The sequence below is a fragment of the Oncorhynchus mykiss genome, chromosome 3, assembly GCF_013265735.2.
Source record: "Oncorhynchus mykiss isolate Arlee chromosome 3, USDA_OmykA_1.1, whole genome shotgun sequence".
Taxonomy (NCBI): Eukaryota; Metazoa; Chordata; class Actinopteri; order Salmoniformes; family Salmonidae; genus Oncorhynchus; species Oncorhynchus mykiss.
The window spans coordinates 50,705,851-50,718,397 of NC_048567.1; the positions used below are offsets into that span (position 1 = coordinate 50,705,851).

A 12,547-nucleotide genomic window follows, 5' to 3' on the forward strand; every position below is an offset into this window, starting at 1 on the left:
ATCAAATAAATTAAATGTATTTTTTCTCCCACTCTGACTGATTGTTGACAACAACATAAAATAATTCAATCAATTTTAATCTCACTTTGGAACACAATAAAATTTGAAGAAATGCAAGTGGTCTGAATACTTTTGCAAGGTACTCTATACATTAAAAGTTGCCATAATATATATTTTTTAAACAGCAATATTTTGAGCAACCTTGGTTATGGTTGTAGAGCACAGGCCATAAACCTACCATTCAAAACCTCAGATGGTTGATGAAGAAGAGAAAGCGTTCACCACAATCTATACACTGTGCAACACATTTGAACAAAAATGACAATAACAAAGATATATACCTACAGTATATGTTGAGAGGAATATTAAGGAGGCTGAACTGTTGCCAATGGCAGGGAATCATAACTGAGAGGTTACAAAAGTCATCAATCTTTTGCAATCATAAAGATGACAAAGTGGTACAATATTAGAGCCATCTCAGGCGGAAACTTCCCTCCCTTTCTGTGGAGACACGAAACAGGGAATCAACTAGGTTTCCCCTCCAACTGGACAGAACCCAGGTGGATTATTATCTTAGTGGCCCCTTTAGTGTGTGTGCGAGGGGGACAATGATAGAACATGGGAGGGTAGGTATGCTCAAGTAACCTCTCCAACTTCCACTCCCCTTCAGACCAAGTACACACAAACACACCCTTCTCAAGGGACCCTCCCTCTCGTCTGGTCACATAAAAGGCCCTTTTGTAGGGCAGGAGGCCCAAGCCAAGCTCTCCACTCCTCTCTGATACACAATACCAGAAGTATGTGGACACCTTGTCAAATATCTCATTCCAAAATCATGGGCATTAAATGGAGTTGGTCCCCCCTTCGCTGCTATAACCGCCTCCACTCTTCTTGAAAGGCTTTCCACTAGATGTTGGAACATTGCTCCGGGGACTTGCTTCCATTCAGCCACAAGAGCATTAGTGAGTTTGGGCACTGATGTTGAGCAATTAGGCTTGGCTTGCAGTCAGAGTTCCAATTCATCCCAAAGGTGTTCAATGGGGTAGAGGTCAAGGCTCTGTGCAGGCCAGTAAAGTTCTCCCAAACCGATTTTGACAAACTAATTCTGTATGGCCCTCGCTTTGTGAACGGGGGCATTGTCATGCTGAAACAGGAAAGGCCCTTCACCAAACAGTTGCCACAAGTTGGAAGCTCAGAATTATCTATAATGTCATTGTATGCTGTAGCGTTAAGATTTCCATTCACTGGAACTAATGGGCCTAGCCCGAACCATGAAAAACAGACCCAGACCATTATTCCTCCTCCACCCAACTTTACAGTTGGCACTATGCATTGGGGCAGGTAGCGCTCTCCTGGCAGCCGCCAAACCCAGATTTGTCCGTCAGACGGCCAGATGGTGAAGCGTGATTCATCCCTCCAGAGAACGCATTTCCATTGCTCCAGATTCCAATGGCGGCGAGTTTTACACCTCTCCAGCCGACACTTGGCTTTGCGCATGATGATCTTAGGCTTGTGTGTGGCTGCTCTGCCATGGAAACCGATTTTATGAAGCTCCCGACGAACAGTTCTTGTGCTGATGTTGCTTCCAGAGGCAGTTTGGAACTTGGTAGTGAGTGCTGCAAACAAGTGAGTGCTGCAAACAACAAGTGCACTTCAGCACTCGTTGGTCCCGTTCTGTGAGCTTGTGTGGCCTACCACTTTGCGGCTAAGCCGTTGTCGCTTCTAGACGTTTCCACTTCACAATAACAGCACATACAGTTGACCGGGGCAGCTCTATTAGGACAGAAATTTAACAAACTGACTTGTTGGAAAGGTGGCATCCTATCACGGTGCCACATTGAAAGTCACTGCGCTCTTCAGTAAGGCCATTCTAATTGGAATGTTTGTCTATGGAGATTGCATGGTGGTATGCACAATTTTTTACAACTGTCAACAAAAGGTGTGGCTGAAATAGCCACTAATTTGAAGGGGTGTCCACATACTTTTGTATGTATAGTGTACCTCCTTTTAAAGTATCTGATTAATGTCAGCTGAATGCTTGGTAAGTAAAAGCAGGACCTTTCCATCCATTTGTGTGTAGAAGACCAATAATGCTTACAGCCCATCTTGGGACTTGGAAATGTGCGCCTGCTAGCTATAGCATGTGGTATTGATTGCTAGTCTGCTGCAAAGTGCATGGTAGTATGTTATCGGCATTCACCTGGTTTCAGCAGCTGAGAGTCAGCAGTAAATTATGACCTTGGAGAAAGAGGGAGTGAGCTCAGGTTTTAGGTGGGGATTGGAGAAGGATCCCAAGCAGTGATACAGACACATTTCCTCATCAATTCCCTGTTGCTAGCTTTAACTTGTGCCGAGTTTAACTGATCATGTAACATTCTACATGGGTAAATATATTACAGGAAGTAAAAGACTTTGGAAGGGAAGTACGTCTGGCTGGATGACTTATTCAATATAAATGTTAGTGTGATGGTGTAATCAAAGCCCAATCCCAGACACAGAGTGTCTTATATTACCTGAACAACTCCCATACAGGAGTCCAGGAAGATGGTTCCTTTGGGTTCTTTGGAGATCTTCTCATCCTTGTAGAAGTTCAGGTTGTAAGAGCCGTCACCCAGCTGGGTTAGATGGAAATACCTCCTCTTGAAAGACTAGAAAGTAGAATACAACAATGAAAAACATAATTTCTATTATTAGACAACAAGAGGCATGGTTTTGGCACGGATAATTGCAGCAGCATGGTTTGAAGGACGTCAACAGCCTAATATTGCAAAACTACTATCCGTTTTTCTGAGAAATGGTATTAATGAAAACCAGGCTCCATCCTGCTGTCACTGGAGACACGAGCACTGACTATTCATCATCACTGCACATCTGGCACACTGTGTAATAATAATTACTAATAGAGACAGCTAGTGTCATCACTGTCATTAGGATCACTCACCCTCATGGTGACACTGATGGCACTGTTCATGTTGCCTTTGTACAGCCAGCCATGCTTTGTGATCCCACCTTTCTGGGAACCTAGAGAGGCTGTGTCCTGGAAGACACATGAGCACAGGATCAGACACACTCAAGACTATATACACACACAAATACACACACTGTACCACATCAAAACATCACTCTGCCCACTCTCTGCCAAAACATTACCAAACTGTCCATTTCAAGAGAGGCCCTTGATCCTGTGGTCGAGATAATATTTACAAAAACAGTATAGGAGACATGGAGAATGAGATGAGAGAATGCTAAGTTTAATGTCGGTCTGACTCCAAACAAGCATCCAGCCACACAACAAACCACCTCTATGAACCCAAATAAACAGCCCCTCTCATTGGCTTCTTCACTGAGGCATGACCATATCATCCCAGTTCTCAGGTACCACAAAACCAGCTAAACCATTGGCACAAAGCAAGTATGACTAGACACATGGCTTCCATCTCTATTGCACGGAGACTTCCAGAGGCGTAATGATCTGTGTAAATAAATCGATTAGGGGGGTAGTGAGGGAAGGAGCTGCTGCACCAGTGTTTTACCCCTCGCATGGTCTCCTTCTGGTCCTCGTGATCAGACATCCAGAGTGTTTAAGCCTCCTCTTCGAGAGACTACAGAGGTAAAAGCCATTGTTCCAGACGATTTTGGATATAATTAATGGGTTTTCAAGAAGACATGATTCCTATTCCCTCTCTCGTCCAATAAAATGGCTTTAAAAAGTGTTGGCAGAGAATATTTCCAGTATATCGTTGACTCATATGAGGAGGGTCTGGAAACGTTCAGGGCCTGCTTCCACTCATCTTTCGCTGACCAGAATACGCCAGTCCCTAGGAGAGCTGACAAATTACTTGTGCTTGCTTTCAGTGAACCCCAAAGCTCTGTAAATGTTGCCTGGCAACACCCGAACCAACCAGATTAACTAAACTGCAACCCAGTGCATAATCATTTCATAAAATCAGTGACACATTTGACAATAAACATTTTAACTTTGGTCACATAGCAATGCCACAGGCTGGGGCTATTGTCATTAAACACATGAACAGACTTGGGGCTGAGGTTTCCATGTACTGTATATGTGTGTGAGGATTTATTTGGGGATTTCAGGAGAAATGGCTCACTTCCTTAGCTATCATCTGCTTGGTCCACCTACTTCCCTGCGTGCGACAAACTGAGGTGAGGGGTATGTAGCTGGGATGCTGTTGGCTGCTGGGCTGGGGAGCATTCTTACACAGCTGTGTGGGAGGTGAGGGACGCTCTTACACAGCTGTGTGTGAGGTGAGGGAAAGGGTGAACTGGGAGGGGTCTTGTCATCAGGTAGTCTATCTGATGAAAATAATGCCCCTTCCTTGTCAGATCTAATGTTCACTGGCCCTGACCTCTGGTGACCTGGGTTAGTCTCTCGGCTCAAGAATCCATTTGCCTACATCCCAGTTAAGTGAGCGAGGTCACTCGAATCCCTATTCATTTGCTCATGTATGACATAAAGAAGACATAACAAACAGTATGTGACATATGCAAATGTCAACATGACCCTAACAGTTGAATAGATGGCAGTAGAACATCAGTGTCATCAACAGCCTGAGACTGCCTCCGGTCGTGATCCGCAGAGCACCGTCCCTCTGAGGGTTCTGCAGGCATCAGTGATCCAGCCTCTCTTTAGGGTTGGCTTGAACAAAGGTGACCCCATAGCCTCCCTTGTGTGCACTGACTCGCACAAGCTATTCCAAGGCCAACAAATACTAATTTAGACTGTTCACAGCACAGAATCAGACATCTATAGGGTTCACAGAGCAAAAATGTTTCCAGCTAAGAGTTCAGAGTTGTATAATCAGGCAGACACGAAATGTTCTAAATTAGCTCACAACAAAGAGAGCCAAACTCATGGGCTGTGAGGAGTATGGGGGCCATGAACACATGGAGCAGAGCAGAGAAGAACCCGAGACCATTTGAGAGGCGGCCAGCTAACCAAAGTCCGGCGGCTAATTACACTTTATACTTCCCATTAAAATGTGCTATTTAGACCCAATGACGCTTTCATCTCATGCCGGAGACGTTTCACAACTGGGATTGGAACAGGACAGCCAAATCAGTTCCTAATCTGAATTAAATCACTTAATAAGATCTGGTGCTTGTGTTCTAGGAAAGACTGGTTTCTAGTGCAAAAAAACATCAGATACCGTGGCCATTCTGGCAACGTCAAAGCTGCTGGACTGTAAACGGAGCGCGGAAATCTCGTTTGTCTGTCTGTATGGAGGATTATTTGTTCAGTGCCTCTGAGGTATTTACAGTAAAGACTTAGAAGGAGAAAAGGGTATTGAGGTGATTTGTACATGGAGCAGGTGGTTCATGTTGAGAGTCGAAGGAATAAGCGGCTTAACTAAATTGTTTGTTATTTGTAACCTTCCAATGAACTGTAGCCAGAACATTCACTTACTTCATCTTTATCGACATCTTCATCCACCTCAAAAACATGGACAGCCAGTTTGTCTGGTCTGGACACTTTGCTGTAAAACACAAGGATGTGAATCAAGTTAATCAATTATTATGTTTATCTCATCTCTGAGAGGTCATTCATTGATCTAAGAAATGAAACCCAATGTAATGCGCATGTCCCACTTACATAGGAAGCCTGAACGAATTCACCTCAGGAAAACATTTCCCTCCCCAGACACTGAATACTGACTAAAGGTCTGTTGACATCAATGGCAAGTCTCAAGGTCAGGGCAGCTTTGTTTTGTGTGTAAATTCCAGCACAATGACACTGGAAACCATTGCCCTCAGGGCAGAAGGTGGAATTGATGACACTCTTTGAACCGGGGGTGGTTTCCAAAGTGACTAAATCCCCACATCTTTGGGAATAACCCGAGTGTGGCTTGAGGAAGTCTCTATTGTTAATGTGGGTTAAATCATAAAACCTGCATTTCCTTGTAGACTATCCATGCCAAAATATCCTGAACGATCAGCAACTAAGGCTGATTGAAGATTACCGACAGAATGACACGGGTGTGTGCGTCAGTGGGGGCTGGTTGGAGGAGCTATAAGAGGACTGGATCATTGGAATGGAGTCAGTGGTTTCTGTACGATTGATGTGTTTGATACTGTTCCATGTTTTCTGTTCCAGCCAATTACCATGATTGGCCTGTCCTCCTATAGCTCCTCTCACCAGCCTCCACTGGTGTGCATGCACTTCAGTGTGAAATATCTTCACAAAGAGGGTAGCTGTTCTAACTTGCCCAGGAGGAAGTCATAACTTGGTTACACATTACATAACATTGTACTGTCTGTCAAGACACCATACTGACAGAGCAAAGGGTTTACTTTGGAAGCTGCCGGAAGTCCCCGGAGTAGTCCTCGTACTTGTAATTAACGACATGCCAATCAGAATTGTAGGTCTTGATGCACTGAAATAAAAAGAAAGACAATCAATGGTTTACAAGTGTAATCTAAGACAGTTTCAATGTTTAGCCTTAAGAAACAGGAAACCGGAAACAAGCACACAACAACCAAATCAGTGTCGGCCAATAGCATCTTTTCAGATAGCTACAGTGCCTTCAGAATGTATTCCCACCCCTTGATGCTTTTTCCACATTTTGTTGTGTTACAGAATGAATTTAAAATGGATTAAATATATTTTTTGTCACTGGCCTACACACAATACTCAATAATGTCAAAGTGGAATTATGTTTTTTGATATTTTTGCAAAAGAAAAACTGAAATGTCAATAAGGATTCAACCCCTTTGTTATGGCAAGCCTAAATAAGTTCAGGAGTAAAACTGTGCTTAACAAGTCATATAATAAGTTGCACGGATTCACTAATAGTGCAATAATAGTGCTTAACATTTTTGAATGACCACCTCATCTCTATACCCAACACATTAAATTATCTGTAAGGTCCCTCAGTCGAGCAGTGAATTTCAAACAGATTTAACCACAAAGTCCAGGGAGGTTTTCCAATTCCTCGAAAAGGGCACCTATTGGTAGACATTGAATATTTCTTTGAGCATGGTGAAGTTATTAATTACACTTTGGATGGCGTATCAATACACCCAGTCACTACAAAGATACATGTGTTTTTCCTAACTCAGTAGCCGAAGAGGAAGGAAACCACCAAGAGGCCAATGGTTAGAGTTTAATGGCTTTGATAGTAGAAAACTGAGGATGGATAACATTGCAGTTATTTCACAATACTAACCTAATTGACAGAGTGAAAACAGGAAGCCTGTACAGAATAAAATATATTCCAAAACATGCATCCTGTTTGCAACAAGGCACTAAAGTAAAATAAATGTGCCAAAGCAATTATCTTTTTGTCCTGAATACAAAGTGTTATATTTTGGGCAAATCCAATAAAATGCATTACTGAGTATCACTTTCCATATTTTCAAGCAGTGGTGGCTGCATCATGTTATGGGTATGCTTGTAATCGTTAAGGACTGTAGAGTTTTTCAGGATAAAACAATAATGGAATGAACTAAGCACAGGCAAAATCCTAGAGGAAAACTTGGTTCAGTCTGCTTTCCACTAGGATATGAATTCAACTTTCAGCAGGACAATAAGCTAAAACAAGGCCAAATCTACACTGAAGAAGACAGTGAAATGATCAACATCCAATTTGACAGAGCTTTAATATTTTTTTAAAGAATAAATGGGCAAATGATGCACAATCCAGGTGTGGTAACTTCTTAGAACTTACCCAGAAAGACTCGTGCTTCTACAAATGCTTGACTCAGGTGTGAATACTTACGTAAAATGACATTTCTGTATTTAATTTTCAATACATTTGTAAACATTTTTATTTTTTTAGTTTTCACTTTGTCATTATAGGGTATTGTGTTTAGATGGGTGAGAAATAAAATATATATTTAATCCGTTTTTAATTCAGGCTTTAACAACAAAATGTGGGGTATGAATACCTTCTGAAACAACAGTAACATGTTTTAGGTACTATATGAAGTCCTTTTTTTGAATGCATTGGCTTTCTGAAACTGCCCTTATTCTGGGAATTCTTTGCTCCCTATTCAAATCAGATTAGTACATCTGAAGGAAGGAAGGGGAAGAAGAAGGATCAAAGTGAATGCTCGTCTTGAGCAGATAGTTGGTGGAAATTAAAGCCTTCCACAGGATCTGGAATTAAAGACAAATGGTTCCACAGAGCCCTCTCTCATCAGCCTACACAATTACTTGCTGACTTTACACATTTAAAAAGTGTTTGACGGTAACATGAAGAAACACCGACTTACTTTGTCTCATTTCACATCCTAGATATCAATTTACAGTAATTATCCTAATTGCCTTGAAGACAAATATTGAGACGGAAATGGTAGAGTTTTTCGGGAGAGTCAAATCTACCAACGAGAAAAGGAAATATTTGATGATTAGAGCAGTATGGCATAAATCCTAATTATGGCCCAGCAGTGATGTCTGGGCACTTCAGGAGGAATGCTACAGCCCCACACAAAGTACACTTTCTTATTTCCCATCCACATAGTATGACACTTCACCCCAGACATAAAAGGATCATCAAGTAGGCGTTAGATCAACCCAGTACAAACTGGGAGGGAGTATACTCCTATATCTCTCAGTCTGGGTGAGACACATCTGTTCACTGTTAAAACTTCCAGATTGATATGAACATCCAGAATGGTATTCATACAGAGAGGTGTGTAGTTTACAAGAAATAGTTCGACAAGGGAGTCCTGAGTTGCGGAAAGTCAGTCTGATCAGTGGAGGAATGGAAAAGAGAGAGGGTTGTACTCTGCAGCTGTCCTGCTGATGTCATATTGCACTTAACCAAAAGGAAGTGTTTCTTCATGACTGAAGACAGGACTCCCTAATCTGTGACCCATGGCCTGAGGGGTCAGCAGCCGGTTGCCTCTGGTTTGCCGAGCAGTGCTACAATGGGGGCAGTGTCCATCAAGTGTCCAACTGGCCACATGGGACACAATGACACTAAACCATTGTGTAGCTCAGGTATACTGTGTGTGGAAGATTGTGTGTTTAAGCAAGATGTTAAAATGTCAGACTTATTTTTAATTTAACATTTATTTATAAGTAAAGTACAGTATGGGAACAGAATGTACAGTAAGGCTGACATCTGATTTTAAGATACAACCCTACGTGGTTGCAGAAGGCATTTACCAGGCTTGGTACAGGGAGGCACTAGTGTAAACAGTGCTCTGAGAGGATGAAGACCAGAAGGCATTTACCAGGCTTGGTACAGGGAGACACTAGTGTAAACAGTGCTCTGAGATGATGAAGACCAGAAGGCATTTACCAGGCTTGGTACAGGGAGGCACTAGTGTAAACAGTGCTCTGAGAGGATGAAGACCAGAAGGCATTTACCAGGCTTGGTACAGGGAGGCACTAGTGTAAACAGTGCTCTGAGAGGATGAAGACCAGAAGGCATTTACCAGGCTTGGTACAGGGAGGCACTAGTGTAAACAAGTGCTCTGAGAGGATGAAGACCAGAAGGCATTTACCAGGCTTGGTACAGGGAGGCACTAGTGTAAACAAGTGCTCTGAGAGGATGAAGACCAGGAGGCATTTACCAGGCTTGGTACAGGGAGACACTAGTGTAAACAGTGCTCTGAGAGGATGAAGACCAGAAGGCATTTACCAGGCTTGGTACAGGGAGGCACTAGTGTAAACAGTGCTCTGAGAGGATGAAGACCAGAAGCCGGAGAAGAACCATCCATTTACTTTGGAACTGGATTTCGCTTATCAGTTTTTTGGTCTCCTGGCCTGAATAGATGTTATTGAAGAGAATGAAAATACTCCTGTTGACTGGATGGCGTCCAGTAACGGCCCATAATTCCTACTCCTGCCTGTCCTGAACAATAAAACACCATTGTGTCATAAAGTATGTGCTAGGTGAAATGGAAGTTCAGTTTGGCTGGACACATTCTATAAACAATGGGGAAATCAGAGACACTAAAAGTGTGTGCAGTCCAGTGTGTTTCCATATCTATTGATCTTGTGCAGGCTGCCATATACATCAATGACAGGCCAGAAGCAGGCTGAAGACTGACACTAATGTCTGTATTTATGGTAACTGTACTTATGGTTAATATGGCTGTAGGGTACACTAGCACGTAATGGCACATCATAATGCCAACATCCAACTGTCAATAAAACCACTGCTCTCTCTGCACAAAGGTTCATTCCTGCAGGGTTACTGCACTTGTGGGTTCTTACCTCCTGGACAAACAGACTCTGCGCCTCCTTCACGGCGTTCTCAGGCACTGTGGGGTAGAGAGTTCTTCCTTGGCGCCTCTGAGTCGCAATCTGTGGATGGAAAACAGTTTTATTTAGCTAATTAAATCAAGTACAAGGTCTGACTAGATTATGACACTGGATGAGTGATGCTGTGAAAATGAACTCAAAACCATAAATCACCACAGATAAATAAAAAAAAAGGAAAAAATGAAAGTATACAAGATATCCTTTGGGAATGACAACACAGGACTGCTAACATCATATTTTCTCAGTACTACAGTATGTGGTCTCAGCTGGACATGATTTCCCTGAACACTCCTACAAATATTACTCCATGCCAGAGAAAAGTCTCAGGTCTGTGGAGGTTTCAGGAGGGTAGAGAGGTAGGCAGCGTCAGGATGTGATGCTACGCTACATTGTTGACCTCCAGGCTGGGCCAGGGAACCATGGACAGACACACCCAGGGACTTAGCCTGGCTCTCAGCCACCCAGCCCAGCCATGGGGCTCCCTCCCTGAGGAGTTGGACACCATCTTAATACCACCTCCTTCTGCACCCTCTTGGGTCATGTCCTTCACTCTGCAGGCTTATGGTGGTTGTTTAGTGATGGGAGGGGAAAATACACCACAGACACCCCTAGTGGTATCGACTGTATCAACTTAATACCACTAGAATAACCTGGAACTCAGTGTTTACAATATCCTGTCTATCCACACATTCAACCTAATTTCCCATTCACAAGGCCTCTAACGGGTTAACCTACTCTTAAAATTACACAGAACCCATTTTACTTTCAGAAAGACCGTCTTTAACTAAGACCAATACACATATTTTATGAATCAATTACTCTAAATGTGGGACTCATTTTAGATAGCAGTAATGTTGATATGTCGGCAGATTTATGAAAGGCAAATACTGCTGGAGCTCCCTTCTGTTGTTCTTCATTCTTAATAGGACATGTAAATCCCAGTTAGGAGTGTAACCTAGTTTTAAGCTCCCCTTTGAGACCGGTTTGACATATCTCACTTAAATGGAGATTCCCCTTGATAATAAACTAAAAGAGAGGGTTTTGTAATCCTATCTTCTCTAGCATGTTACCCCGTGGTGATTCCTTTAGCAGAAACCTTTCAACTTTACATCTTTAAAGTAAGGGAAACAGAAAATAAACACTAGGGGACACAGCAGATTACAGTTACCCCACATGAGTGATAGAGAAACAAACTACAGCAAAAACACCAGAGAAGAATAACAAACCTCAACCTTCTCCACTTAACTCATATCATGCTAAAGCCAAACTGGACACAGTTCAAAGGTGAACCGTGACAGAAATGTGACTGTGGTACCTGGCTTACAGTAAAGAATAGGTCAAGGCAAATGGGGCAGGAGTAAGGTAAGCAATTCAACACAGCAGTAAATCTCCTGTTCACGCAGCTTTTCCTGAGCAACCTAACCAATAGCTTTAGTCATTATCTCTAGCCTTCAGCAGACACAGTCAGGATTTTTTCCAGCATGCAGAGCAAAGCAGCTCTCCAATTAATCTTGAATTGAGTCACAGACTGTGAAATGAAAAGCCCAATCAGGTTAGTGCAGACGTCATTTTTTTTCTACTCCCCATGCCCAAACAAAGGATGGAGAATAGAAATCATAGACCAAACCTCACCACCCCAAGGTTAATCATTGCACAATGATACAAAACGGCACCACAACAGAAGAGAAAATGTTCTATCTCAAATTCTCTGCAGAAATGACTCCCTTGGGAATCAATGGGATATTATTATGCACTCCACAGGCTTGGTTATAGAGCCTGAGGTCCATTCGGGTACCTAGCCTAAAGGCAGTGGGGGAGTAGGGCTCCAGGTTACAGTCAGGGCATTTCAAAGGGAACTCCTGGAGGTGAACAGGTAACTTATCGGTAAAAATACAGTGGCTGTTACAGTAGAGGTTTATTGACAATCAATGCAGTGAGACTGGTTGATGTGACGAGTTGACTAACGCTGAGCATTTCTTATTTAACCTTTATTTAACCAGGAATGGCTCATTGAGATTTGAAATCTCTTTTTCAAGAGCATCCTGGCCAAGATAGGCAGCACCAAGTCAACACACAATTTCAGACAAACATGAAAAACTACAGGTAATCTAGTAAAATAAAAAAAAATTAAAATAGAATAGCCTTCTCTCTGAGACTGCCTAGTGTTAGTGCAGCCTAGCCCTGCGCTCCATTCCAGGAATACAATGCAGAGGTCCTATTTGTGAACCTGAGTTCTCTCCTCCATTTCCTCTCTCTAGCCCAGGTTTCCTGCTGGGAGATGACAATCTCACCATAATCTAAGCAGCAGAAACA

General features: G+C 42.6%; 1 protein-coding gene across 11 annotated transcripts in view; it reads right to left on the reverse strand.

Moving 5' to 3' along the window:
* The window catches only part of LOC110520150 (dedicator of cytokinesis protein 9), a 122,427-nt gene that overhangs the window by 40,056 nt on the left and 69,824 nt on the right, over positions 1-12,547 (reverse strand). For all 11 annotated transcript variants that reach the window (XM_036974520.1, XM_036974525.1, XM_036974532.1 and 8 more), the window contains exons 3-7: positions 10,187-10,276; positions 6,310-6,392; positions 5,426-5,495; positions 2,942-3,037; positions 2,514-2,648 (exon numbers count right to left, since the gene is read on the reverse strand). In XM_036974520.1, the coding sequence (XP_036830415.1) occupies positions 2,514-2,648; positions 2,942-3,037; positions 5,426-5,495; positions 6,310-6,392; positions 10,187-10,276 (474 nt within the window). The remainder of the gene's footprint in view (positions 1-2,513; positions 2,649-2,941; positions 3,038-5,425; positions 5,496-6,309; positions 6,393-10,186; positions 10,277-12,547) is intronic.